This window comes from Myxine glutinosa, chromosome 2, assembly GCF_964187855.1.
Source record: "Myxine glutinosa chromosome 2, kmMyxGlut1.1, whole genome shotgun sequence".
Classification (NCBI taxonomy): Eukaryota; Metazoa; Chordata; class Myxini; order Myxiniformes; family Myxinidae; genus Myxine; species Myxine glutinosa.
In genome coordinates this window covers 242,160,440-242,186,364 of record NC_136262.1, presented here as the reverse complement: position 1 = coordinate 242,186,364, position 25,925 = coordinate 242,160,440, and the positions used below count along the sequence as shown (strand labels likewise).

Here is a 25,925-nt window from a genome sequence, read left to right as displayed (position 1 = left end):
GGCCGCAAATGCAGAAGCAGGCCAGAAAAACTGTGAATACACCCTCGAAGCGGGTGTTGGTGTTGGCTTAGCGGTTAGGGTGCCGACTTGGGATCCTAGGATCCTGGGTTCGAATCTCTGTCGATCGCTGAATTAACGCCAGGGAGGTTGACTCAGCCTGTCATCCTTCCGAGGTCGGAAAATTGAGTACCAGCTCACTGGGATGAATGATCCCGGTGTGTACCCCGGTTTAGAATAGGTACACCGTATCCCCGCGCATCGTAAGAGCGTGACCAAGGGTTGGTGTCAGGAAGGGCATCCGGCCATAAAAACATTGCCTCAAACAGGGAACCATGATTGTCATGGGGCCCGCAAGGCTAACCCCCGCTCTAGCGGGGAAAATGGCCTTAAAACGATCATTCATTCATTCATTCATTCACACCCTCGAAGAATGTCAAATCGCATGGTTGCGCTCGTACAGCGCAGACTTTATGTGTGACGTGTGGAAGATACTTTTAGATGTCATATGTGTGGCAGTTGGGAAATGTTTTTTTTTTTTGCTAACTAATGTAGCCATGTAATACGACACAAATTAAAACGGCTTATGTTCCTCAACCACTTTGCTATTCCACAATTGTATTGTTCTGGAATATACTGCTAGAAAAGTTTGTTACCATCATCTCCAGAAGGTTTGGAGAAGAAATTGCCTGATAAATTAAGAATAATCCATTACACTGTCCAAAAATAAATGATTCGAGCTAACACCAGGGCCTCTGGTAGGTCAACACCACCAATAATTGGTATTAGGTGGAGTTACATATGGCTGAACGGAGGCTATTTGGGAGGGGAGGGGAGGGGGGGGGGGGGGGAGGAGAAAGGCAAATGCAACATCCAGTTTATGCAAGACATTTCTTAACCAGTAAATACCTTGAGGTTTCATTTGAACTCATAATAGATCTATCAATGATGTGTGATTGCAGAGGGATATAAACTGTTACTAATAGTCAAAGAAAATTTCTGTGAACAATGTTGCAGCAGTTGGTTGAATCATTTATTGCACAGAGTTGCAAAAACAGCATTACATGGTGGGGGAATGGAGTGGTAGGTATGGAGTTGCATGCCCCACACACATGCTGTGTATTTTAATGTTCATAGCTGTTAACGAGCTGCCTGCAGTTCCTGAGATTCTTCTTCAACAATAGCCGTTACCCAAGAGACTAATATCGTTGCAATAATGGCTCAGGCAATATTAGAGAGTAGCTTAGCAAGAGGAAGATGCATAACCTGTATTATATAACTATTACTTTAACAATGTAAAATACTCCAACATATAAGACTGTGTGATCCAGCTATCGCTAGCTTAACACGCTTCTCTGAATAGCTGGAGAGATATCCATAATAGAAAGATATACGTGGCCTCTGCCCTGCAGAGCTGCCCTATTTCTGGTTGTATGCACAGACCCGAAAAGCATTATTGATCACAAACTCAGTATTTACATTTACTGCTGTAGAATCTACTTCATTGAATGGTATGGATAGTGTATAAAAACAATCTTCAAAAACAATAAATCTTCATTTCCACATCTTGTACCATATTCTCTCCTTGATATTAAAAATAAATGAGAAAACTACAAAATAAAAACCTCCATTTAACATGAACCAAAGGGGTTTTTTCTGGTGGTATACATGTGGTTGTGAACACAAGGGTATTGAATTGTGGAAGATATTTAAAGTGACAGCCAATATAACCTTTGAACGGGGCCTCGACCTCACCAGACGACGAGTTTGTCATTCCACTCCAAATGAAGCAGGTGTCCAAATCATCTTCCAACAATCCGAGTCCATGGAGGCACCGTCGGCTGTGTGTCTGCCAAGCTCCACAACAGATCTTCTAAAAGTCGATATTAGCTCCTCTTCTCTGTCGGTTCATCCTCACTGCACACTGACCCTAAAAATGAATGCATTAGAGAGCTGAGATGTGATGCTGGTTTTGGTAATAAATGTTTTTACTTTTTCAAAGCCACTGTGAGCTTCATTTTTTATTTGATCCTCTGAACTATTTTGTAATTATGAAATACGTCAGTAACTAGAACGGCAATCGGTAGCGCGCATATCTCCGCCAGGAAAAGTTCAGTTTACGTTTTGTATCCCTCTGATAGGCCGGATCTGCAACCAGACCTGAACCAAAATCAAATTGGCTTGTCACCTTTCCAACTCATCCAACAAGTTTTGTCATAATCTGTCGACAACCTTTTGAAATATCGTGGTTTATATAGTTTTTGGCCCTATCTTTCAATTGTGAAGAATAACTTGAAATTTAAAAAGATTCTCATATCTGAATCATCAAAATCGAATCAATTTGTCCTAACACAGCCAACCTGTCCACCAAGTTTCCTTCAGATCCATCCATAACTTTTTGAGAAATCCTGCTCAGACAGGGGTGAAAATATAACCTCCATCCACCTTTGGTGGTGCAGGTAATAAGCAATGCAATCGGTCACCTACTAATCCGGGGATATAAAAGTGCCTGCAAGAAGGCCCAACTTCTCAAACAAAAGCAAAGGTTAAAGATGAAACTGAGACCATCATGCAGTTTGATATGTTTTAAAGAAATCCAGTGGTAGTAAGGGAAACATATGAAAATCTGTTAACTAAATTGTTACCAAAAAATTTCTTCACCAATATGTTTGTAAAGGTGTGTAATAACATGTGTTAAAATGTTGAAGGTCAACTCCCGTGGGAAACCCAGAAAAAAAGCTGTTGAATTCGGGTACCGAAAAATTATTTTAGAGAATTTTTTTTTTTTTAATCGGCCCTTAAGTAACTTATGAGGGGTCAAATAAGGGTTTTTCATGATTCTGAGTTGATTGTTAACATTTATATTTCACCACAGACACTCCTTTGTGGAAAAATAATTTCTAAATATATCTCATTTTCTACTTTGCAGGACATGGAGTCTAGCAATATGGATGAAGACGTTACTCCACCTGTGCTCAATTGCTTCATCTGTGCACGCTCGGATACACCAGCTGAAAGGCTCATACAGGCAACTCCAAAGGGATACTCAACTTTATTGAAACAAGCAGAAACTGTCGAAAATGTTACTGTTGTGGAACGTATGAAGGAGGCTCAAAAGGAAGGAAAACTGAGGTACCACCAGAAGTGTAAAAATGATCTGTACAACAACTTTGTTGCAATCACCAAGAAGTCAGCTCAAGCATCAAAGGCAGAGAAAGAGTCATCAAAGTTGAAGAGAAGACGCACTACTTGTGAGTTCAGTTCATCAACTGGCTGCAGTTCTAGAAGATCACAGTCAGTTGACCTCCTGTATAAGGATGTATGCATTCTTTGCAACCAACCAGCCCAGCTCTACAAAAATAATCCAGCACAAGCTAGAAAGAAATACAGAGTGCCAGATAATTTGACTGCAGATACACTGAAGGCAAGCTTGCTGAAGACAGCACGGAGTCGCGGGGATGACTGGGGCACTGAAGTCACTGGACGCCTGGAAGGGATCAACGACTTGGTAGCAGAAGAAACACTGTACCATTTGCGATGCAAACTTATGTTTGCGAGAGGTGACAGTTTGTCCAAGACTGATGAGGAAGGAAAAAGGAAGAGAGGACAGAGGAGTATTGATGAGGAGCGAGAGGCAGTTTTTATTGAATTCTGCGAATGGTTAGACTCAGAATTAGAGCATGGGGTAATGAACATGGACCAAGTCCATGAAAAGCTGCAGGAGTTTGATCAGTCACCAGAGAAGAGCCTTTCTTATTCAAAGCATTGGCTAAAGATAAAACTTCTAGAGAAATACGAAGACACCTTGTATTTCACAACACAGGAAAGAAGGGCAGATGTACTCTGTCTCAAAGATGGCACCGACAATATTCTGCGAGGGCATCATGCTAATCTTGACCATGGAGATGAGAAGACTCAGATCATAAAGACGGCACTCAAGTTCATATCCAATGATATTGCCTTGATTGATTTAGGTCCAAAGTCATACCCCACCACACACAGTATGACTGACATCGATAGTCAGCTGACACTTGTTCCTGCAAGCCTTCAGATGTTCTTGAGACCGATTGTCAAGACAGACGAAAGAGTTGCCGTTTGGGGGCAGAATTTTATTAAGGCCTGTCGACCTCGGTCTGGAGTATTGCCACACCAAATGGGGCTTGCCATACAACTTGATCATAGATTTGGGTCAAAATGGATGCTCAACAAGTTCCACCGGCTGGGATACACTGAGTCTTACACGGAGACACAAAACTACAAATACTGCTTCCTTAATAGTAGGAGTGGAGATGATGTTCCAGATACTTCTGGCACTCTTGACACCATTGTGGAGGAAACCGATGAACAGATCAATGATGAGGTTGCGGTTGATGCTGCGCTTGAGGATCAATCAGTGATGACAGCCAAAGTGCCAGCCAGTGAAAGTGAATTGTCAAGTAATGATCAGGTGGTCTTTATGGAGGTTGGGGAAACAAACAATGCAGTCACTCAGTTTGTTGGAGACAATATAGATTTAAACATTGTCTCTATTCACGGAAACACTCCCTTTCACTCAATGGGTTGGATCGAAGTCACCTCTCCGGCACCACCTTTGCCAGATCCACAGACAACAGCAGCTTTCCCCCGGGTGAAGTTGAAGGCACTCGACAAAGCTAAGATCCTGAGAGGAACTGAAGTAAAGATTATTCCATTTACGAACAGGAAACAGATAGGAACGAACGCGATCATGTTTCTCCCCCTCGCTGAGCTTTCCTCCTCCCTGGCTCATGATCAGCCACTCCTCACTCCAGGTGACACACTCTGGGCAGCGGGGTGGGTGATCAAAGCCAACGATCCTGAGTTCCCACACTCCAACTGGAATGGCTGGATGAAGAGACATAGACAATGACTGTTGAAACTTCTGACATTGTGAATGAGAAATAACTCTTGAGTATTATATATGTATGTGAAATAAAAGCTACTTTGTGTGTAAATGTAAAAGTGAAAATATAAATGTTAACAATCAACTCAGAATCATGAAAAACCCTTATTTGACCCCTCATAAGTTACTTAAGGGCCGATTTTAAAAAATAAAAATTCTCGAAAATAATTTTTCGGTACCTGAATTCAACAGCTTTTTTTCTGGGTTTCCCACGGGAGTTGAACTTCAACATTTTAACACATGTTATTACACACCTTTACAAACATATTGGTGAAGAAATTTTTTGGTAACAATTTAGTTAACAGATTTGTGAAATATCTCATAAAATGCCCTTACTATGGGTAAAGATTCGATGAAGATCTTGTAGGAAGAAAATATTTTACTTTTAAACATAAAAGTACTTTGAAGGTATAAAGCAAGATGCTTCGTTTATAATGCAATCTTATTCAGTCCGACTGAAAGATTGAAAGCAGGGAAATAGTAAAGCAATTTCTTACAAGCATATACTTCACTCATAGTACAATATCCACTGTCTATCCACCATCTGCAAATGTCAAACAAGTTGCTAGAGTAGGAGAGTGAAAGAGAACAATCCGAAATGTGATAAGCAACAGTAATTATTCAGGGAACGATGCGATGTTACCACCACCATAGAAAGACGTCTCAGAAAGAATTTGCAGCTTCATTACCAGATTAGGTGACAATTCAATTGCTGCAAAGTGGATACAATGGGTGAAGTAAACAGACAATTCCCCCATGGCACCCTCACCAGCTTACCGCTTCGCCACGGTATGCAATGCAGGCAATACCGCCCAGAAATTACACAACCAGTATGCCAGCACATTGTACCTCCCCACCATCCAGCAAGGTCAAGAAAGCTACACGGCGGTCCCCAAAAAATACATGAGCATGGAAATGTTCACTAAACCACTTGTGCACATCCATACAACTCCAGATGATGCCCATTGAAATCGAAGAAAGATGAGACCATCAATTATGATGGCTTGGCAATGCTGTAGAACTTCAAAAGGTCCGTCAATGGGTACGTGGCCAGAAATGAGTTGCGAACTGGACATAAAGTGGCCATCAGGCGGCCAAATTGCCATCAGCGAGACGCTTTCGCTCTACGCTTAGAATATTCTTTTCAAAAAGTAATTTCTACCGTGTGCAATTTGAGTGTTAAATTAAAATTCCCAGCCATTTTGCTGTTTAGTCCATCTTCCAAATTTTAGTTTTATTATTCCCTTTTGATGCTTTGTTTCTATTTAATGTTCTGAATTTCCTGTGTCACTGAAGAGGAATTTCCCTGGATATGGGGCAATAAAAATTATTATTATTAAAAACAATCACCATGTAAAAACAACACTGTATGCAGAGATTCAGGATACAAGAATTTGTAGCAGTTTTACGTTAAATCATATTCAACTAACACGACACGTTTGAATCCCAACAATAGCAGCACACCAGCCGTACCCTTTTGCTTGTTCTTGAATGGAGGCATTGGAATGGACAGGCCACAGAATCCATCAGGACTGCTTTCACTGCTCTCTGGAAACAGAAAAATGAACATAAATACACGTTCAGGACAAACATTAGACAAATTAACAATGTTGTGCTTTTATAATTGTTCAAGGTACATCAGAGTAGAATTTAGTAGTTACGCTATTAAAAAATTTTTTTTTTCAAAACTGATAAAAGGTTTAAATCTATGAATGAATGATAAGCCATGCAGAAGAAAAAGAAAGCACAAGCCAGGAACACTGTAGCATAAGCTTGTAGCAGGTAAAAATGACATGCTCAGGTCTCCTTGAGAGTTTCTTGACAATGTCCTCGATCTTCTTCGCTACTGAGGCAACAAGTAGACAATGTAGTATATTTTGCGACAATGAACAAAATTGTCATAACTAAATTGCTCATTCATTTACAAAAGGGGCAAAAAACTTCCATCAGTGCTGCAGCGCTTAAACAATTTGTCAAACAACGTCCTTTGCAGGGTAAAAATTACAAAGAAAACAATCTGACAACTGGTTTCTCTTAGTGCAATACTACTGCCGCAGAGGGTGGTGCAGTGTGGTCGTGGCGTGAGCAAATATAGTCCTGTATTAATTAATTTCCATTTGACATTCATCCCAATGCTTATCTAAAAAAACAGAAGGGATATTGCAATCGGCTCTGTCCGTCGCAGTGTCATTTTTGACTCCTCCACACCCAAATACCAAGATACCAAGAATATACCAAGTCAAATACCAAGAAATGCAATTACAAGCACATTTCAAACAAAATTTTGTATGTTGCAATCAATATTGGGAGACGCATGAAATATCTAATGATTTTTCCGATTTGACCCCTAGTTCATGCCCGAGAGGGTGGGTGCTTAGGGTTAACTCAAATTTTGATATTGGGTCATTCTTTGTGGAACTTTTTGGCATCTTTCAACTTTGCTTTAGGTGAGAAGCATGGGTATTTTTAATGGGGCGCCATCGACTTCACTCTAGTTTTCTTTGTGAGCCCAAAATTGAACTCGTCCGAGATGTTCACAACGTGAAACTTTGTCAAATTTGGCGATTCTAACTGCCCTTGTCCAGTTATTTTACCGACAAACAGACTAACCCATAGACGGGATTTTTTTCAAAAAGCGTCGCGTCCGGCCTACGGCCACCAATGCAAACCGTTTATTAAACGTTACAAAGCAAAAACGGAATGGAGGAAATTAAACAAAGCAAAAACATTGCAAACAGTGTTTATTCAACAGCGCAAATATTTTTACCACGTCAAATCCTATACAGCGTCTCTCGTTGACAATCTGGCTCAGGGCGTACGGAAGAAAAAATAAACATGCAGAAACCATTCCGAAACGGCCATGTCTGTACATTACATTCCAACAAACGAACAATGATAAGTTAGCCATTAAAGTTTACAGCTTTATTACAGCATTTACAAACTACCATATAACGAAAAGATTGTACACACTATGTCATTTTTATAACCGCAAACTTTCAAAAAATCATTGCTTTGAAATATATTATGAAATGCCTTTTTTCTCTCCATCACACAGGTGCACACAAAATCTGGAAGTTTATATTTATATATATATATACATATACACAAGCTTAATATTTTTTCTATTTCAATTTCAAATATAAAAATCTATCACCCGTGACCTTAGTGTACAGATGGAATAAACAAATGAAAGAACATTAGAGGCCATTTGACATATCACTTAACTTTAGTTGACTGCAATTTTACAAGCATTTCCAGAACCAAATAACAATCTTAATTTTTACATGTAACTAATTAATTATAATTTGTGTAAAGGGAGGGATGTGGGATGAATGTGCGGGTGATGTACAAACCAAGACGAGGCACTGCACTCAAATTACACGACTTGAGATGATATTACTGGCAGTCGGGCAAAATGACAACTCCATTGAAGTGTAACACTATTTGAAAATGATGAGGGTTTAATAAAAGATATAAGCACCTTAAAAATATAAATCTCTGGCATTTAAAAACACCACAATATTAGAATACCAGAAAATAGCTTTTCACGTCTAACAGTTTCTCGAAGTAATAACAATAACATATATACTTATTTATATATATTTAATTTTTTTAAACATTTGATGCACTTTCAACATGCAAGCTGCATAAAGATAACTCTTCTTTTTTTTAAGGCTGATCACGGTTTTCCAAGGCCATCACACTTGGGGCAAATTTGTTTGGAAACTTTTATGTACAATTGACAAAATATGGAGAAAAAGAAGAAGAAGAAGGGAACCAGGCAGGCAACTTATATAGTGAAAAGTAATTGGATTGACATGGGTGTCTACAATCGTGAACGTTCATTCTAGCCATCAAAATCTTGCTTTGGTGCTGCCAAATGGCGTACCTTTAACGAAAACTGATAACATTCAAATTTGCTATTTAGTGCAACCAAAGTCTTACCATGAAATATATTCAGATTGTTTTCCACTCCAAGAAGCACAAAATTCAAGGCAACTGGTCGGGGAAGCGACAAGTGTGCTTTTGCATTCTGTCGCACTCAAAGAGAGTTGTGGAAAAATATGCGGAGAACTTTCACAAAGGACAAGCTTGCTTTGCTGCTTCCTTTCAAAACCCCACAAAATTCTTTGGTGTATAAACAGCAATTGGAAAGGATTGGAAAAGGGAACTTGGGAATGCATACAACGGGGAGAAAGGAGCAGCTTCGTAGCACAATGGACAAAATGGCAGCAAGCAACTCTATTATATCTTCACAAAATAAACTCTTCAACACAAGCAGCAGGGAGGGTTCAAGTTCATTGGCATTTTGTATTCCCTCAAGCACTTTAGCATCATCTCCAAAGCACTTGGCAGGATCAAGCCTTGGTCAAACATAGCACAGCGACACATGCAGCCATGGCGATAGGCCTCATGCAGGATGATGCGTGGTCTTGTATGCTCGAATGCCATTGTACTGCCCCTCAAAAAAGGGCTCTCGACTCTCGCCATTGAATGGCTGCGACGCTCACATGGAGCTCTCACTGCATGAGCTGGGTACGGACTTACGAGCGACGCAGTTTTGGTCATTGAGGAGGTGCGCAGTCTCGTTGGGCACAGAGTTGGCAAGCCCTCGATTTGATATGCCTGGTGAATTATCTGGAGGCTCCGGGGAGTGTGGCGAGCTGTCTACTTTGGATACCGCCATAGCATTCCAGTATTGCTGCCGTGTAATCTGCAATGAAATGAAGCATGAGACATCAGCAACTGCACCAAAACAACTCATTACTGCAACTGCATCTCACATAGAACACCATTTGAAACACTCTTTCCATTGCTATTTTGGATTGATGCAAACTTTCCAAACATGAAAGTTACCATGCAAAAGGCACACTGCAACATAGTTGCACATACTTGTGACCAATAACCAAAACATGATCAGGGATCCTGAAAGCAGCTATACCAAAGTCCATCTAACCTGACCATGTGAAGCATCCCAACACTTTTTAATGTGGAAAGCTCCCAATTGGCTTGCAGTTTGAGCACAACATAAATCCCCACACCCCAATGGTAGGGATAAGAGTTGGGAATCCTATCTAAAACTACTCATTACAAGGAAAAACGGTCGGTCGGTCAGACAGAGCTAATTTTAATATCTCCCGTCTCCGACATTGGCTGAGAGGTGGTGGACAGAAAACATTAGTTCAAAATAAAAGATGTAGGGGTGTTTTTGTTGTACACCTCTTCAATGTTTCTCCTGGCTTGCAATGTATGGATAGTTTATTAAGCCCACACATGTAAACATCGCTCTTCAATGCCTCTCCAAGGCCCAGCATCCTCCCCACATGATGCTGCGGATTATGTAGGTGATGTTATTACCTCAACCACAAAAGGTGAATGGAGGTTATGTTTTCACCCCTGTCTGTTTGTCTGTCTGTGAGCAGGATATCTCACAAAGTTATGGACGGATTTGGACGAATCTTGCTGGACAGGTTGGATGTGGGACAAGGGCAAATTGTTTCGATTTTAGTGAAGATCGGGATCCGGATATGAGAAGTTTTAAAGTTATTCTTCACAATTGACAGATGGGGCCAAAAACGACAAATAGCATGATATTTCAAAAAATTGTGGATGGATTATGACAAAACTTGGTGGATGAGTTTGGTAGGTGACAAGAACAAGCTGATTAGATCTTGGTTAAACTCCGGATGCAGATCCGGCCTATCAGTGGGATACAAATCATACTATTCAGCATGGCACAGGTATGCGCTCTAACGAAAGCAATTCTCATATACAAATATTATTGAATTTTGTCCTTTTCTGGAATAATCTCAACCTTATTTCTCTACGTTTTGGCATTGTGAGCTGCAATCATTTTTTATTTAATTGAAAAATATTTGCTTGTTGCATGATAAGAGGGACGTTTGAGCTGGCTGACAGCTTTTAGAATAATATCATGTGTATATATTTTAGAATAATATCTTTTAGAATAATAACTGACCATCATGTGTCAGTACCCTTGTAAAATTTCAAATTCCTGCTGCTTCAGCAACTGCTTGTAACAGAGTGGTGACTCATTCGGGAAAAATCCTCAGCCATTTTTCGTCTGAACTATCTGAAGCTTTTCAGGCTTGAGCATATGTTTTTGGGGGAGGGAGGGGAGGGGGAAAAAAGGGGTGTGGCCACCCCTGGCAGAGAAAATACAGATCAAAGTAATTTCCATAATTTAATAAGTGAAATTAGCACAGGCCTCAGTCAATGGTTAATAACACCATCCTGGAGACCGAAAGAGCGATTCAGGAATCGTTTCGTTTTGAGGAAAAGTTTTTGTACAAAGCTTGAATTGCGAATTGCACTTACAAAACCTCATGAGCAGTGTAGTAAGCAAGGGCCGGGTCCATTGCCCAGACTTTGGTGAAAGCTGTTTTTTTCTGGCAAAAGCGAGTTGTTTCAGGCTTGAAACTGTTGTCATGTTCATTGCACCAAATTAAAGGGCTCTTGTCTTTTTTCCACTCGTGAGTTGTGTTAAGGGTAATGATGACCGAGAATAAAAAAAATAGCTAATAGTGACTAATAATTCTTATAATTTCTCATCTCAGCCCTGTGAACGTCTCTCTTCGATACCTCTCCAAGATGCAGGATGTTTTTACCTCAGGTGATGCAAAAAGGAAATATACAACTATGTTTTTAATCGCAAAATATGTGCAGTTCCTGCCCAGTCACCCGATAATGATATAGCAGCCGCTTGTCACACTAGGAGAGGCACCACTGAGAAGGCCACAGTACCTTGACGAAGTGCACATCAGAAACAGCACGGACGGAGTAGTCTGGAACATAAGACAAGGGCAGCACTGTGCTGAGCTGGTTGTTGCTTCCACCGCTGATAGTTTCAGTATGACCCAAGGAGTCCGAACGATTAAGTGCACCACTGTGTGATGGGGATGGGTTGACTGTTGAGGGACAGCAGCATACAGCATCAGTAATGTTAACTTTACTGTCGTTTATCAATTGGTGCTTTTCAGTAAGCAAATGGTATTTCCAGGTGGAAGATTTATATTCCATGCCTTGCTATTTATCCTGCAGGGTAATTCCATTAGAGAGCATAAGATTGCTTCAGATTAATATTACACCATTGATATGTGTATATTATATATACATACTTACATATATACATATGTACTTACATATATACATATGTACACACATATATATATATATATATATATATATGCAGTACTGTGCAAAACGTTTGGTTATTTTCACTTTTCTGATGCTATTCCCGATTAAACATTTGTGGGAATTTAGAAGTGTGCAATATCGGTAGATAATAATTCAAAGTCAATTTAGTATCACAGTTACCTTTAATTATATAAAATAAATTAGGAAATTAAAAAAGTTTTATTTTTGTTATACATATATCCACATAATTTATATTATACATATATCCACTTACCACAAATAAAATATGCAGGAAACAATTTGTGGATTTTTGTACAGTAAATAATAACAAATTATTGAAGTAATCAACACCAGTTACATTTATGTAAATTATAAGAAACCACAATAAAAGTTGCAAATGAATGAATATGTGAAATTCGTTTTCATCAGATTGTTCCCTTGTTTGAACGTTTATGAGTTGGTTCAGAATGGCGCCAAGGAAGCAACTTTCAATCGAACAACATGTTAAGATCCAAACTCTGTGAGAAGAAGGGCACCAGATGAATAAAATAGCAGAAAAGCTGAAGATTTACAATGGAACATCTGGTACACCTTGCATCGTCTGAAAGAAACTCGCAGTACAAGACAAGAAAAGGCCAGGAAGACCCAGAGGAACCTCCCCAAGGTAAGACACACACACTCAAAGTTGCTCAGCTTACATGACAGAAGAAGATCAGGCTATCAGCTGACAAATTAAATGAGAGCAGGCCTGAAAATTAACATTTCATCCAGCACTGTGCATCCAGCAAATTAACATTTCGTCCAGCAAAGAAACCACTGCTGAAACCACAAAATAAGGTGCAAGGCAACACCAACATTGGGCGACTGAACAATGGAATTGGGTACTCAGGTCTGTTTAATCGAAGTTTGAACTTTTTGGATTATACGCCAAAGAACTGGAGAACATTATGACACACAATGTTTGCACCCTACTGTTAAAAATGGGAAAGCTCTGTGATTGTCAGGGGTTGTATCTCAGCTTTTCGTGCCAGAAAACATGTGAAAATTGATGGGATGCTAACTAAAGAGAAATACAAGCAGATACTGCAGCACCATGCAGTTCCTGATACTGGAGCAGATACTGCAAGCAGATACTGCAGCACCATGCAGTTCCTAGTGGTGATCGTTTAATCGGAAGAGGATTAATTTTCCAACAAGATAATGATCCAAAACACACTTACAGTATAGTAAAAACCCTTATTATAGTACCCATATTATAATTCACGGACTGGTGCTTGTTTGTGCGTTTTGTTTGTTGCACTACTCCTCCCACAGTCCTGGCTTGATTACATCCAGACTTGCTAGCCAATTAGTGTATAGAGGTGTTTTTATCTTTGTGGGTGGTCTTGGGGGGAGGAACGGGGGAGAGGAGGGTCGCAAATTCCCTATGTAAATGTGTATTGTGTAGCGCCATCTCCTGGTGGAAGAGGCTATTACAAGTCTCCACCCTTTACTGTGCAGTGCTCCTGAACCCACGTTTTCCAGTGCAGTGAGGTGTTTTGGATTATAAGCAGTAGGCATGTTTTTGCTTCATTCACGCAATACGAGTAATTATTTTCATTTTCGGGAGTGATTGAGGGAGCTGTCAGTTGCCTATACACCGCCCAAATAAAGGTATGTGTCGGAAGAACGCGTTGCATGCTTGGATCGCCCGTAGGGTGGGTACTCTGCTAGTTTGGAGAACAAGGTTACAGCTGATGTGCTCCGAGTGTTAGAATGGCCACCACAGAGTCTGGACCTGAGTTCCATCGAGACCATATGTGATTACCAAGAAACAGCAAAGAACAAGAGGAACCCAAGTAACCCTACAAAACGGTGTAATGTACTACAGGATATTTGGCACAATATTCCTGTAAGGATGCTTCAGTCATATACAGGAAGAATGGGTAAAAAAGCAATGACACTCAGGAAGGCAAAGAGAGGACACACAAAGTGTTGACTGATAATATAATATGACACTTCTTATTTACTTTAGCAGTTTGCTTCACGTGCATTTATAAAGGATGTTCATTTAATTTTAGAATAATAAACATATGAGACTGTTATCACTGATGATCTGATGACTTTACCCTGAAGTATGAGTATAATTTGAATGTAACCCAAACTTTTGCACAGTATTACATACATACATATATATATATATATACAGTATATATATATATATATATACACAAAGAATTAAGTTAAGCACCCCCCCCGTTTTTTTACAACCTCGCACATTACAAGTTTGTTGTCGTCAAAACAGTGTAATATACCCATGATATTGCTATATTTTCTGGAGAAGTGATATTATGGTCACATAAAAACATAACAATCATGCCGTTTTCAATATTTTATTCTGAATAAATTAAGGTGAAATTTTTTGGGAATTTTAGGCATTTTTTCACCTCAATTTAAGTATGGAGCTATAGGTCCATCACGGACAGTGTGGATGACGTTTATGTTTTCTAACGTACAGTCATTGTTCTGAGAAGACCTCTAGCGATCTTTGCGTCAATAACGTGTGTAGGACCCACGTGATCGGATCACTGACTCAACCCTACGTCTCATAGACCCTGTAAGCCGTCGTATGCGTTGCTGTGGCAGGTTGAACCCCCTCGAGCACGTATGGGACATGTTGGGACGACAAATTGCGAAGATGGTCCCTCCAATAGCCAATCAGGATGAATTGGAACGTGCATTACATCGGGAATGGAACAACCTGCCACAGCAACGCATACGACGGCTTACAGGGTCTATGAGACGTAGGGTTGAGTCAGTGATCCGATCACGTGGGTCCTACACACGTTATTGACGCAAAGATCGCTAGAGGTCTTCTCAGAACAATGACTGTACGTTAGAAAACATAAACGTCATCCACACTGTCCGTGATGGACCTATAGCTCCATACTTAAATTGAGGTGAAAATATGCCTAAAATTCCCAAAAATTTTCACCTTAATTTATTCAGAATAAAATATTGAAAACGGCATGATTGTTATGTTTTTATGTGACCATAATATCACTTCTCCAGAAAATATAGCAATATCATGGGTATATTACACTGTTTTGACGACAACAAACTTGTAATGTGCGAGGTTGTAAAAAAACGGGGGGGGTGCTTAACTTAATTCTTTGTGTATATATATGTATATATATATATATATATATATATATATATATATATATATATATATATATATATATATATATGTGTGTGTGTATATATTTACACACACACACACACACACACACACACACACACACACACACACACACACACACACACACACACACACACACACACACACACACACACACACACACACACACACACATCATGTTTGTGCTAACATTAGAATTGCAAATATGAATAATTACAACAAAATCTGCATTGTCGCACAAAGCTTCTAATAATAAACAATGCTCAAAACAATAATGGTCATCAGCAGGGAATATGTTATGTGTACATACACTTAGTTTTTACACAAATGAGTCATATGGGTGACTTGTCATGCAATCTGATGTGCGAATTTCAGTGGTAGAGGAGAGGGAAACAAGGAAAGACAACACAGTTCTTCACAACTTAAAGACTTTTAGACATCTCCATGATGTAAAGAGCTTTTGATCAGCTGAAAGCTGGTTACATTTTTTTTATGATTACAGTACTTGTAAAATTGTTTTGAGCAATGTATTATGAGATTACCCTGCACCATATGTTGTAATTGCAGTGTTAAGAAAGCAATTTGATAAAATAAGCAGTTCGAAACAATTAAGTAACATTTACAAAGAGCTTAGCAAGCATGCAATGCACAGTCGTGGCCTCGCAGTGAATGTATAGTGTGGGTCGCCATGGGTGCAGGTTGCACATGCCCAATAAAATAGATGTATTTACACATTTCACAAACAAATAGCGAGAAGAACTTAAGTCCAGGCAGACTGTACCAACCTCCACAACTCTCCACTATGTTCGAGCAAGACAGAAACGGAAATCAAAATGCACAAAAGACAAAAAAAGTATATATTGTGATCAGTGTATTAGATAAAAGCAAAAAATACAATTCAAATAAAGATCCCCTGAAGAAGCAGCACAGTTTATGGAACTCAAAGCTCACCAAAAAACTATGACATGCTAACACAGAACACGAAGTCCTGAGCGAAGTGAAGTTAAAATGAGGCAAAACATTTGAAGGCTGGCGAATATCACTTTTACAAACTGAAAGCAGACGCAACAATATATCTTGATTTGTCAAATTAATGTGCACATGCACAAGCTACAATAGCCACTCATGTCAATTCGGGAATGGGCAACGCCATTTAACACAATTCATGGTAATAGAGATTTTTAAAAAAACATTACAAAACAACTATGGTATTCAGAAAATAACATTACAAAATAACTATGGTATTCAGAAAATAACATTACAAAATAACTATGGTATTCAGAAAATAACATGACAAAATAACTATGGTATTCAGAAATTGAGTACCAGTTCACTGGTAATTCCCTGTTTGTCATAAAAGGCGACAAAAAGGGTTGGCGGCAGGAAGGGCATCCGGCCGTAAAACATTGCTTCAAAAAGGGGACCAACAAAAACAAGAACCACGGTGCCCGAAAAAGGCCAACCCCTGCTTTGCGGGGAAAAATGGCCTCTAAATGTGGTTTTTAAAAATTATTATTCAGAAAATAACGTTACAAAATAACTATGGTATTCAGAAAATAACATTACAAAATAACTATGGTATTCAGAAAATAACATTACAAAATAACTATGGTATTCAGAAAATAACGTTACAAAATAACTATGGTATTCAGAAAACGTTACAAAATAACTATGATATTCAGAAAATAACATTACAAAATAACTATGGTATTCAGAAAATAACATTACAAAATAACTATGGTATTCAGAAAATAACATTACAAAATAACTATGGTATTCAGAAAATAACGACAAAATAACTATGGTATTCAGAAAATAACATTACAAAATAACTATGGTATTCAGAAAATAACTACAAAATAACTATGGTATTCAGAAAATAACATTACAAAATAACTATGGTATTCAGAAAATAACGTTACAAAATAACTGTGGTATTCAGAAAATAACTACAAAATAACTGTGGTATTCAGAAAATAACATTACAAAATAACTATGGTATTCAGAAAACATTACAAAATAACTATGGTATTCAGAAAATAACATTACAAAATAACTATGGTATTCAGAAAATAACGTTACAAAATAACTATGGTATTCAGAAAATAACATTACAAAATAACTATGGTATTCAGAAAATAACGACAAATAACTGGTATTCAGAAAATAACGACAAAATAACTATGGTATTCAGAAAATAACGTTACAAAATAACTATGGTATTCAGAAAATAACATTACAAAATAACTATGGTATTCAGAAAATAACATTACAAAATAACTATGGTATTCAGAAAATAATGTTACAAAATAACTATGGTATTCAGAAAATAACATTACAAAATAACTATGGTATTCAGAAAATAACATTACAAAATAACTATGGTATTCAGAAAATAACATTACAAAATAACTATGGTATTCAGAAAATAACTACAAAATAACTATGGTATTCAGAAAATAACTACAAAATAACTATGGTATTCAGAAAACAACGTTACAAAATAACTATGGTATTCAGAAAATAACATTACAAAATAACTATGGTATTCAGAAAATAACATAAAATAACTATGGTATTCAGAAAATAACTACAAAATAACTATGGTATTCAGAAAATAACATTACAAAATAACTATGGTATTCAGAAAATAACGTTACAAAATAACTATGGTATTCAGAAAATAACATTACAAAATAACTGTGGTATTCAGAAAATAACATTACAAAATAACTGTGGTATTCAGAAAATAACATTACAAAATAACTGTGGTATTCAGAAGATAACATTACAAAATAACTATGGTATTCAGAAAATAACATTACAAAATAACTATGGTATTCAGAAAATAACATTACAAAATAACTATGGTATTCAGAAAATAACATTACAAAATAACTATGGTATTCAGAAAATAACGTTACAAAATAACTATGGTATTCAGAAGATAACATTACAAAATAACTATGGTATTCAGAAAATAACATTACAAAATAACTATGGTATTCAGAAAATAACATTACAAAATAACTATGGTATTCAGAAAATAACGTTACAAAATAACTATGGTATTCAGAAAATAACATTACAAAATAACTATGGTATTCAGAAAATAACATTACAAAATAACTATGGTATTCAGAAAATAACGTTACAAAATAACTATGGTATTCAGAAAATAACATTACAAAATAACTATGGTATTCAGAAAATAACATTACAAAATAACTATGGTATTCAGAAAATAACGTTACAAAATAACTATGGTATTCAGAAAATAACATTACAAAATAACTATGGTATTCAGAAAATAACGTTACAAAATAACTATGGTATTCAGAAAATAACATTACAAAATAACTATGGTATTCAGAAAATACCTGTTATTACCTTACCTGGTGAAACTGCTTGCGACTCAGCCCGACTCTGTGCCAGCGTGCGAGACACTGAATAGGGTACTGCACGAAGGAAACCAGGAAGAACAAAGACAACAGTTTATTGTTCAAACCAAAAATTGTAAGCGCGAGTTGGAAGCAACGATGCGATTCAGTGCGGCATCATGTTATATATCAAATCAGCTGTTAGGCCTGGAAATGGGCGGCTGGTTGTTTGGACCCGAGTGTCAACACAGACATGAAAGACGACAGAGTAATCAAAGCGAGACAAAAGTAATCAAAAATTATTTGAAAGAATACTCCAACAATATAAATACAACTTGTTGCAGGATTACTTTGGCCTGTTTGGCCTTCTCACCTGAGCATATGATACTGGGACCTCAAGTGCAAATCTCAAAATATGTTTTTGTCAATTGTCTCTCAACTGCCCTTGTTAATTAATTAATTAATTAATTAATGTAAAGCACACAAACGTCTCCTAATGTCCTTGTCCTACATGTTATGCACTTAAAAGCTCCGCATGAGCCTCATACCCTGCATGTATATATAAAAATTAGCACGCTTCCACAGGCCAGAAATAAAAATGTATAAAAGCAATTGCGAATTACAATGATTTCTATGCACATTGAATAAAAGTGCAAGCACACTGCAACGTGTTTGTTGTTTCGGGTCTCCTTGTTTTGTTTTGACTCATGCTGTTGTACAAGACGTGTCTCTTCCAGATCTCCAAACACACTCGAATAGCTTGCAGGTTTGTTCCTGGGTACTGTTTACGAGTGCAAAGAGATGTTGCGACTCATACTCAATGCGAGTTTATAGGCACCAAAAAATAATAAATAATCTCTAAGCAAATAAAACTAAGCGGCTTAGGGCCAGGAAATCCTCAGGACTGTTTGGGGGAAGAGTTTGGAGGGGGAAGTAGGGGTTGACAGTATCAAAACCAAAGGCAAGCATGTTTCCTCAGTTGCCCACAAAACCACACATTGTTAGTTAACAGCTGTGCAGGGCAGTGCCAAGAACTCAACTAATGGTTAGGCTAACCAAAGCAAAGGAACAAATGCGAGAGGACATGAAGGAACTGAGACACACACACACACATGCAATGTACGTACTCCAGGACCTCTCTGTGGATAGTTTTCGCAGCAGATCCTTTCCTGCTGGTTATAGACAACAAAATACAGTCTCATTTCTCCTATATTAGGCACACACACGAAATGCTCATGTGCTTTTAACAGTCTAGCCTTCAACATCCTCAAGACTACCTGCAAGCAACTATATATACTACTATGTTTGTTTTCGCCAACTTTTACCAAATACAATGTGCAGGCTAACGATGACAGCCCTGCTTTGGGCGTGCTTTTTGCTCACAGTGCAATAATGTACGAGGGCTGTGCCTTTAATTATAAGACAGGACTTTTGTTCATTGGAAGTTATTTGCTACGAGGTTTATCAACGTGTTTCCACAATTCAAACTTTACTGCTTTGACCATGAAGCAATACAAATCGTCAAGTTGCTCACTATTTGACCTCGGAAAATTAGTCATGTTTATAAACAATCATATTCTTCTTATTTTTTTTAATACTGTGCTTCTAGGCTCATGGAGTGAACAAGCCTGGTGTTGGCTTAGCGGTTAGGGTGCCGGCTTGGGATCCTAGGATCCTGGGTTCGAATCCCGGTCGATCGCTGAATTAACGCCAGCGGGGTTGACTCACTGACTCAGACTGTCATCCTTCCGAGGTCGGCAAATTGAGTACCAGCTTGCTGAGATGAATGATCCCGGTGTGTACCCCGGTTTAGAATAGGTACACCGTATCCCTGCGCATCGTAAGAGCGTGACCAAGGGTTGGCGTCAGGAAGGACATCCGGCCATAAAAACATTGCCTCAAACAGGGAACCATGATTGTCATGGGGCCCGCAAGGCTAACCCCCACTCTAGCGGGGAAAATGGCCTTTAAAAAAAACGATCATTCATTCTAGGCTCATGGAAGAGTGAGATTCATGTTTTGTTAAATAGTTTGCTGATGCGACAATCGCTGATCTCAAACTCTCTTGAAGCTTTCAATTAGCCATTTCAGCTGCAGTTAATACTAATATTGTAAACTTTGGGTAAAGGGTGACCTATTGATGAGGACACTGGGTTTGTCCACATGAGGTACCCCAGAGACTGCGTTTTCAAATCCATCTGAATGCAGCGGTATTAAGGATTTGGATTCCAGTTTTCAGGAAGTCAAGCTTGTCGCAGTAGAATTGCCAAGTCGTCACTGAATTCACAGAAAAACCCAGCTGGTTTATGAGTGATCTTTAGTGTTTGCTCTGTGCCTGCCTCGTCTGTATATTCTACACTTGATACGAGTCCATTCATTGCGAAGGAGTTATTCCCTTCCCTTAACTTTCTAGCCTCCAAATTCCTCGACACTACCTGTAAAAGTATTCACCCCTACCAATAATGCCACTGAGAGGAATTATGAATTATGCAGGAATTATTTTTCCAAATGAACTTTTTATTCCTAACTGAGGTGATCAAACTAAACACTGTTATAGTTGAAGGAGGTTACATGTCAGGAATAGCTGCAAAAAACGTGTACAAATCAAAATACACTGGTTGAAAAAGTATTCAGCCCCTTAGGTCGGTACTTGGTGGAAGCAACTTTTTCAGCAATGACTGCTTTGAGTCTTTTTGGGTAAGTCTCCACCAGATTTTCACAGCGAGATGGTGAAATCTTTGCCCATTCTTCATGTCAAATTTTCTCTAGTTCTGCCTAGTTTGGTGGAGATCGTCGATGCATTGCAATCTTCAAGTCTCGCCATAAATGTTAAATTGGGTTCAAGTTAGGACTTTGACTGGGCCACTCAAGAACATTTATTTTATTCTTATTCAGTCACTCAAATGTGGCTCTAGCTTTGTGCTTCAGATCATTGTCCTGCTGAAATGTGAATCTCCTTCCCCCACCACCAAAGGTGGGCGGAGGTTATGTTTTCACCCCTGTCTGTATTTGTCTGTGAACAGGATAACTCAAAAAGTTGAGGATGGATTCAGATGAACAGGTTGGGAGTGTGACAAGGACAAATTGAATCAATTATGGTGAAGATCCAAATCCGGTTCCGGATACGAGAATTTTTTAAGTGATTCTTCACCATTGAGAGATGGGGCCAAAATGATATAAAGCATGATATTTCAAAATGTTGTGGCCACGTTATGACAAAACAAGGTGGATGAGTTGGGTAGGTGACAAGAATAAGCCTATTAGATTTTGGTTCAGGCCCAATCATGATTTGGCCTATCAGTGGGATCCAAAACGTCAACTGTCCAGCCTGGCAGAGGTATGTGCTCCACCGAGTGCCATTCTAGTTCCAATTTAAACCTTTCCAACACCTCCACTGCCATTACCTTTCCAGGGAGGCCATTCCTGCATTAACCACTCTCTGACTGAAAGATCTCTGCCTTAAAACAGTCCTAACGCTCATCTTCTTCACCCTCAAGCTATGGCCCCTGGTCCCGTCACTGTCCATTCTGCTGAAAAAAAACCTGCATTTATTTTATCTGTAACCTCCATTATCTCAAACATCTCTATCATACTTGTAATCGACACCTTTCTGATGTATAAGGTCCTGTCTGATTGAGCCACTCTTCACAGTTTTGTCTAGCTAGCCCTGGAATCATTGTAGTATCCTATCCCTATGCTGAACCCTATAGCAGCTATATTCTTCCTTAGATGTGATGACCAAAACTAAACACAATATTCCAGATTCTTCTTCGTTCCTATGCAGCAAAAGGCAGCGGGGTAGCATCAATGGCTGAGGGTGCGGCTGTGCTGCTGATGCCCTCTGCTGTTTAGGGCAGGAATGTGTAATTTCTTCATGGTGCACCCAATAGCTCGCCTATTTTTCGCAAAGGACACTAGGGGATCTTTAACATCCACCAACAAATGCTGGCAGATGTGATGCCTCTTTAACGTCCATCTGAGGGACAGCACACACATTGATGAATCACCCTAAGAATACAACCTAAAACCCTGTTAGCTTTACCTATACCTACCCGACATTGTGCTATCTATTACCACCCTCAGATCCTTCTGTGTGACACGTCCTAAGACTGAAACACGTAATCCCTATTTTCAATATTCTTACTATTCCCCAGCACCTTCTGTTAAACTGCAATTGCCAATCTTTTCTCAAATCGATTAAAGTATCTAGACTTTTCTGAATTTGATCATCCTCCTCTCTGATATGTACCTTACCTCCACGCTTTGCATCATCTGAAAATATATAAAACTGACTCTTAACCGCATTGTCCAAATCATTGATGTAAATTATGAATAATGCTGGTCCCAATACCAATCCATGAGGTACCCCATTACCTGCATCTGCCCAGCCAAACATCCTCCCATTCACAGCCACTCTTTGTTTCCAATCACTAAACTAGTTTCCAATTCAATTAGCCAGCCACTCCACAACCTCCTATGTCGTACCTTATAAAATGCCTGGTCAAAATATAGATAGCCTACATCCACTGCACTTTCCTCATCCACCCAATCAGAAACTGCTTCAACAAACCAATAAATTAGTTAAACAAAACCTCCCTTTGGTAAGTCGGAGATGACTACCTTTAAGTAGTATGAAATTATTCAAACATTTCCTTATCCGTTCCTTAATAAACGTCTCTCAAGTGAAGTCAGGCTAACAGATCTATATTTCCCCAATTCTTCTCGAGAACCTTTCTTAAATAACTGTTATATTTGCTACTCTCCAATCCTTTGGTACCTGTCCTGACTCCAACGAGCTGTTAAAGATATCTGCTAACATAATGCTGACTGTGGGTTCTACCCTTCAGCTGTACATTCCAATTAAATGTAGATTATGCATAAGGTATATAGTAAATTGCTCATTATTGCTCATTCTCCAAAGAAACAGCCATCATAACAACCAAAAACTAGAGAGGTTCCAGGGAACCTGAACTCAACTGGTCTATATCAATATGGTTAGAATATGCATAATAGAACCACAAACTATGTCGTTTATATGTGCTAAAAATATATGACAAAAATCGATTTTTCAATATGGCCGCCCTGCCGCGCCCATTTTTGGGCGTTGCACGCCCAAATGCAATCCCAAACTAGTTTATGTCTTAAAGATGCTGCATAACAAGTTTCATCAAATTTCATCAATATTTGTGACTTTTAGAGCGTAGACGTCGAATTGTTTACAAACGACAGACAGACAGAGAGGCAGACAGACAGACGACGGACACTGGGTGTCGACAAAAACTCAGCTGGACATAGTCCAGTTGAGTTTAAAAAAATCCTATACACTGGTTTATGAAACTGTAGCTGCATCTCCTTCTACTAATCTGGAAATGATTACACAAGGGTCTGATAAATACAACAACCCCTTCAACCCTGTAAAACCTCACAAGCTCACTCTGTCACTTCAGAATGATCATCAAACGAACCCACCTATCTATTTCCTTGGTCATCCACTGGAAGAGGTGGAGTCTCTTGAATGTCTAGGCCTCACCATCAGCCATGACATTTCCTAGACCAACCACACAGCAAAGCTGGCCTCAAAAGCCAGCTGTAGACTGGGCACCCTCCATCGATCAAAGTCTTTCATTGGAATATCATAACTACTCACAGCCTTTATCCATAGCTTAATGGATTACAGCTCTGTTATGATTTTGTGCCCCAGCAACACACATGTCTCATGAATTCTGCGGAATCTAAAGCTCTCAACAATAATTCAAGCTTCCATGATGAGGCTGAAGCACAAGATCTGTTGCTCACCTCCACTCATTCATTCCTTCCCTACTCTCCACCCACACATGAGGAACCAACTTCTACATTCTCTTCAATCTCACTATTCCCTCCAAGTCTTTAAGATGGTTATTCACCACCATCCCCCATTCAAAACCATGATCTGTTCCTCGCCCAATAACCCTATCCAAGCACACTTCTTTCCAAATTTCCAGTTTTTCCTTCCTGAGAGTTTGCTTCTGCATCCATCTTATCCACCCCATGTGTTCCTCCCTAGCCTTCATTCTTCCTCACATCCCTTATTTCTCCTTGCCTCCCTCTATTTTCTTCCCCTCAACACTGCTGTTGGTTTGTTCCCCCCCCCCCCCCTCCTCTTTCTACAGTTCTGTTTGTTCTGTTACGTGATATGTTCTCGCTCCTCTATGAGCCTGAACTTTGTATTATAACAAAAAGAGATCACTTGGCTGGTTGTCAAAAAGTGGAGTGATGGATGGATCAGGGTAAAAAGAAGAGCTGGATTTGTAATACACATTTTAGGTCAGGTAGTATTGACATGATATTCACAGTAGTGCAACTCAAAGCTGTCTATAATTCATATTTTCCGAGATATTGCCCACGTTCTTTATTATCACTGTCGGCCATATTGTGTTTCAGATCAGCTTCTTTTAATCAAACGTTGCCAAAGGTAGTTGATCAGATATATTAAGTTTCGCATTGATCGGTTAAGCGGTTTCAGAGTAGATGAATTTTAAAGGTTTTTATTTGATCCAATATGGCTGCCAGGCCATGTGATAAATTACATCATTGCCATCAAATATTTCCTGTGTGTAGTTAATCACATATGTAAACTTTCGCATCGATCAGTTATATGCGGTTTCAGAGAAGATTTTTACCAATATGGCTGCCATACCACGTGACTGATGATGCCATTGTTAACTGACTATATTTCCCATGGGTAGTTGATCACAAATTTAAAGATTCGCATTGATCGGTTATGTGGTTTGAGAGAAGAGGATTGTTAAAGGTTTTTTTGCAAACCAAAATGGTGGCCAAACTATATCGAAATTCAAGTACTTTTGGGACTTTCAAACCTTCCAATGACCAACTTATAGGTGGGGAGGGAGGATGCCATAAACAACCTTGAGTTCTACCACACAAAGATAATTTTAACCAAGTTTGGTCACAATCCCATCAGCAGTTTCAGAGAGGAGGTTGCATGTGTTTACGGATGGATGGAGGAATGACACGCCATCCCATAAGCTCACCTGAACTACGTTCCAGGTAAGCTAAAAAAAATTCTGCATCAACTTGCTTGCTCTTTCTTCTCTAGTGAACATATAAAATGCACTCACTCGCACTCAAATCAGGGCCTAAAGGCTTCTGCTGATACATCTGCTACATTTTCTAAACGGGCTTGCACACGTCTCAGGAAGAATCCAGAGAAGATTATACAGTTTCACCGCACAACCTGCTGTAGAACTACAGTGCTGATCTGAGAATTAAAGACAGCCCTCGTAAAAAG

At 38.9% G+C, this 25,925-nt stretch overlaps 1 protein-coding gene across 8 annotated transcripts in view; it reads right to left on the bottom strand.

Moving 5' to 3' along the window:
* Positions 1-1,012: 1,012 nt before the first annotated feature.
* Positions 1,013-25,925, bottom strand: part of LOC137420710 (metal transporter CNNM2) — a 147,938-nt gene continuing 123,025 nt past the window's right edge. For 2 of the 8 annotated variants that reach the window (XM_068105996.2, XM_068105998.2), the window contains 6 exons: positions 19,765-19,809; positions 18,653-18,715; positions 11,684-11,847; positions 9,467-9,632; positions 6,392-6,466; positions 1,013-1,927 (listed from right to left, as the gene is read on the bottom strand). In XM_068105996.2, the coding sequence (XP_067962097.2) occupies positions 1,884-1,927; positions 6,392-6,466; positions 9,467-9,632; positions 11,684-11,847; positions 18,653-18,715; positions 19,765-19,809 (557 nt within the window). In that variant the 3' untranslated portion in view covers positions 1,013-1,883. Of the gene's footprint in view, positions 1,928-6,391; positions 6,467-8,639; positions 9,633-11,683; positions 11,848-18,652; positions 18,716-19,764; positions 19,845-25,925 lie in introns of those variants that run through there. The other 6 variants (XR_013622499.1, XM_068105997.2, XM_068105999.2 and 3 more) reach the window with 6 other exon arrangements.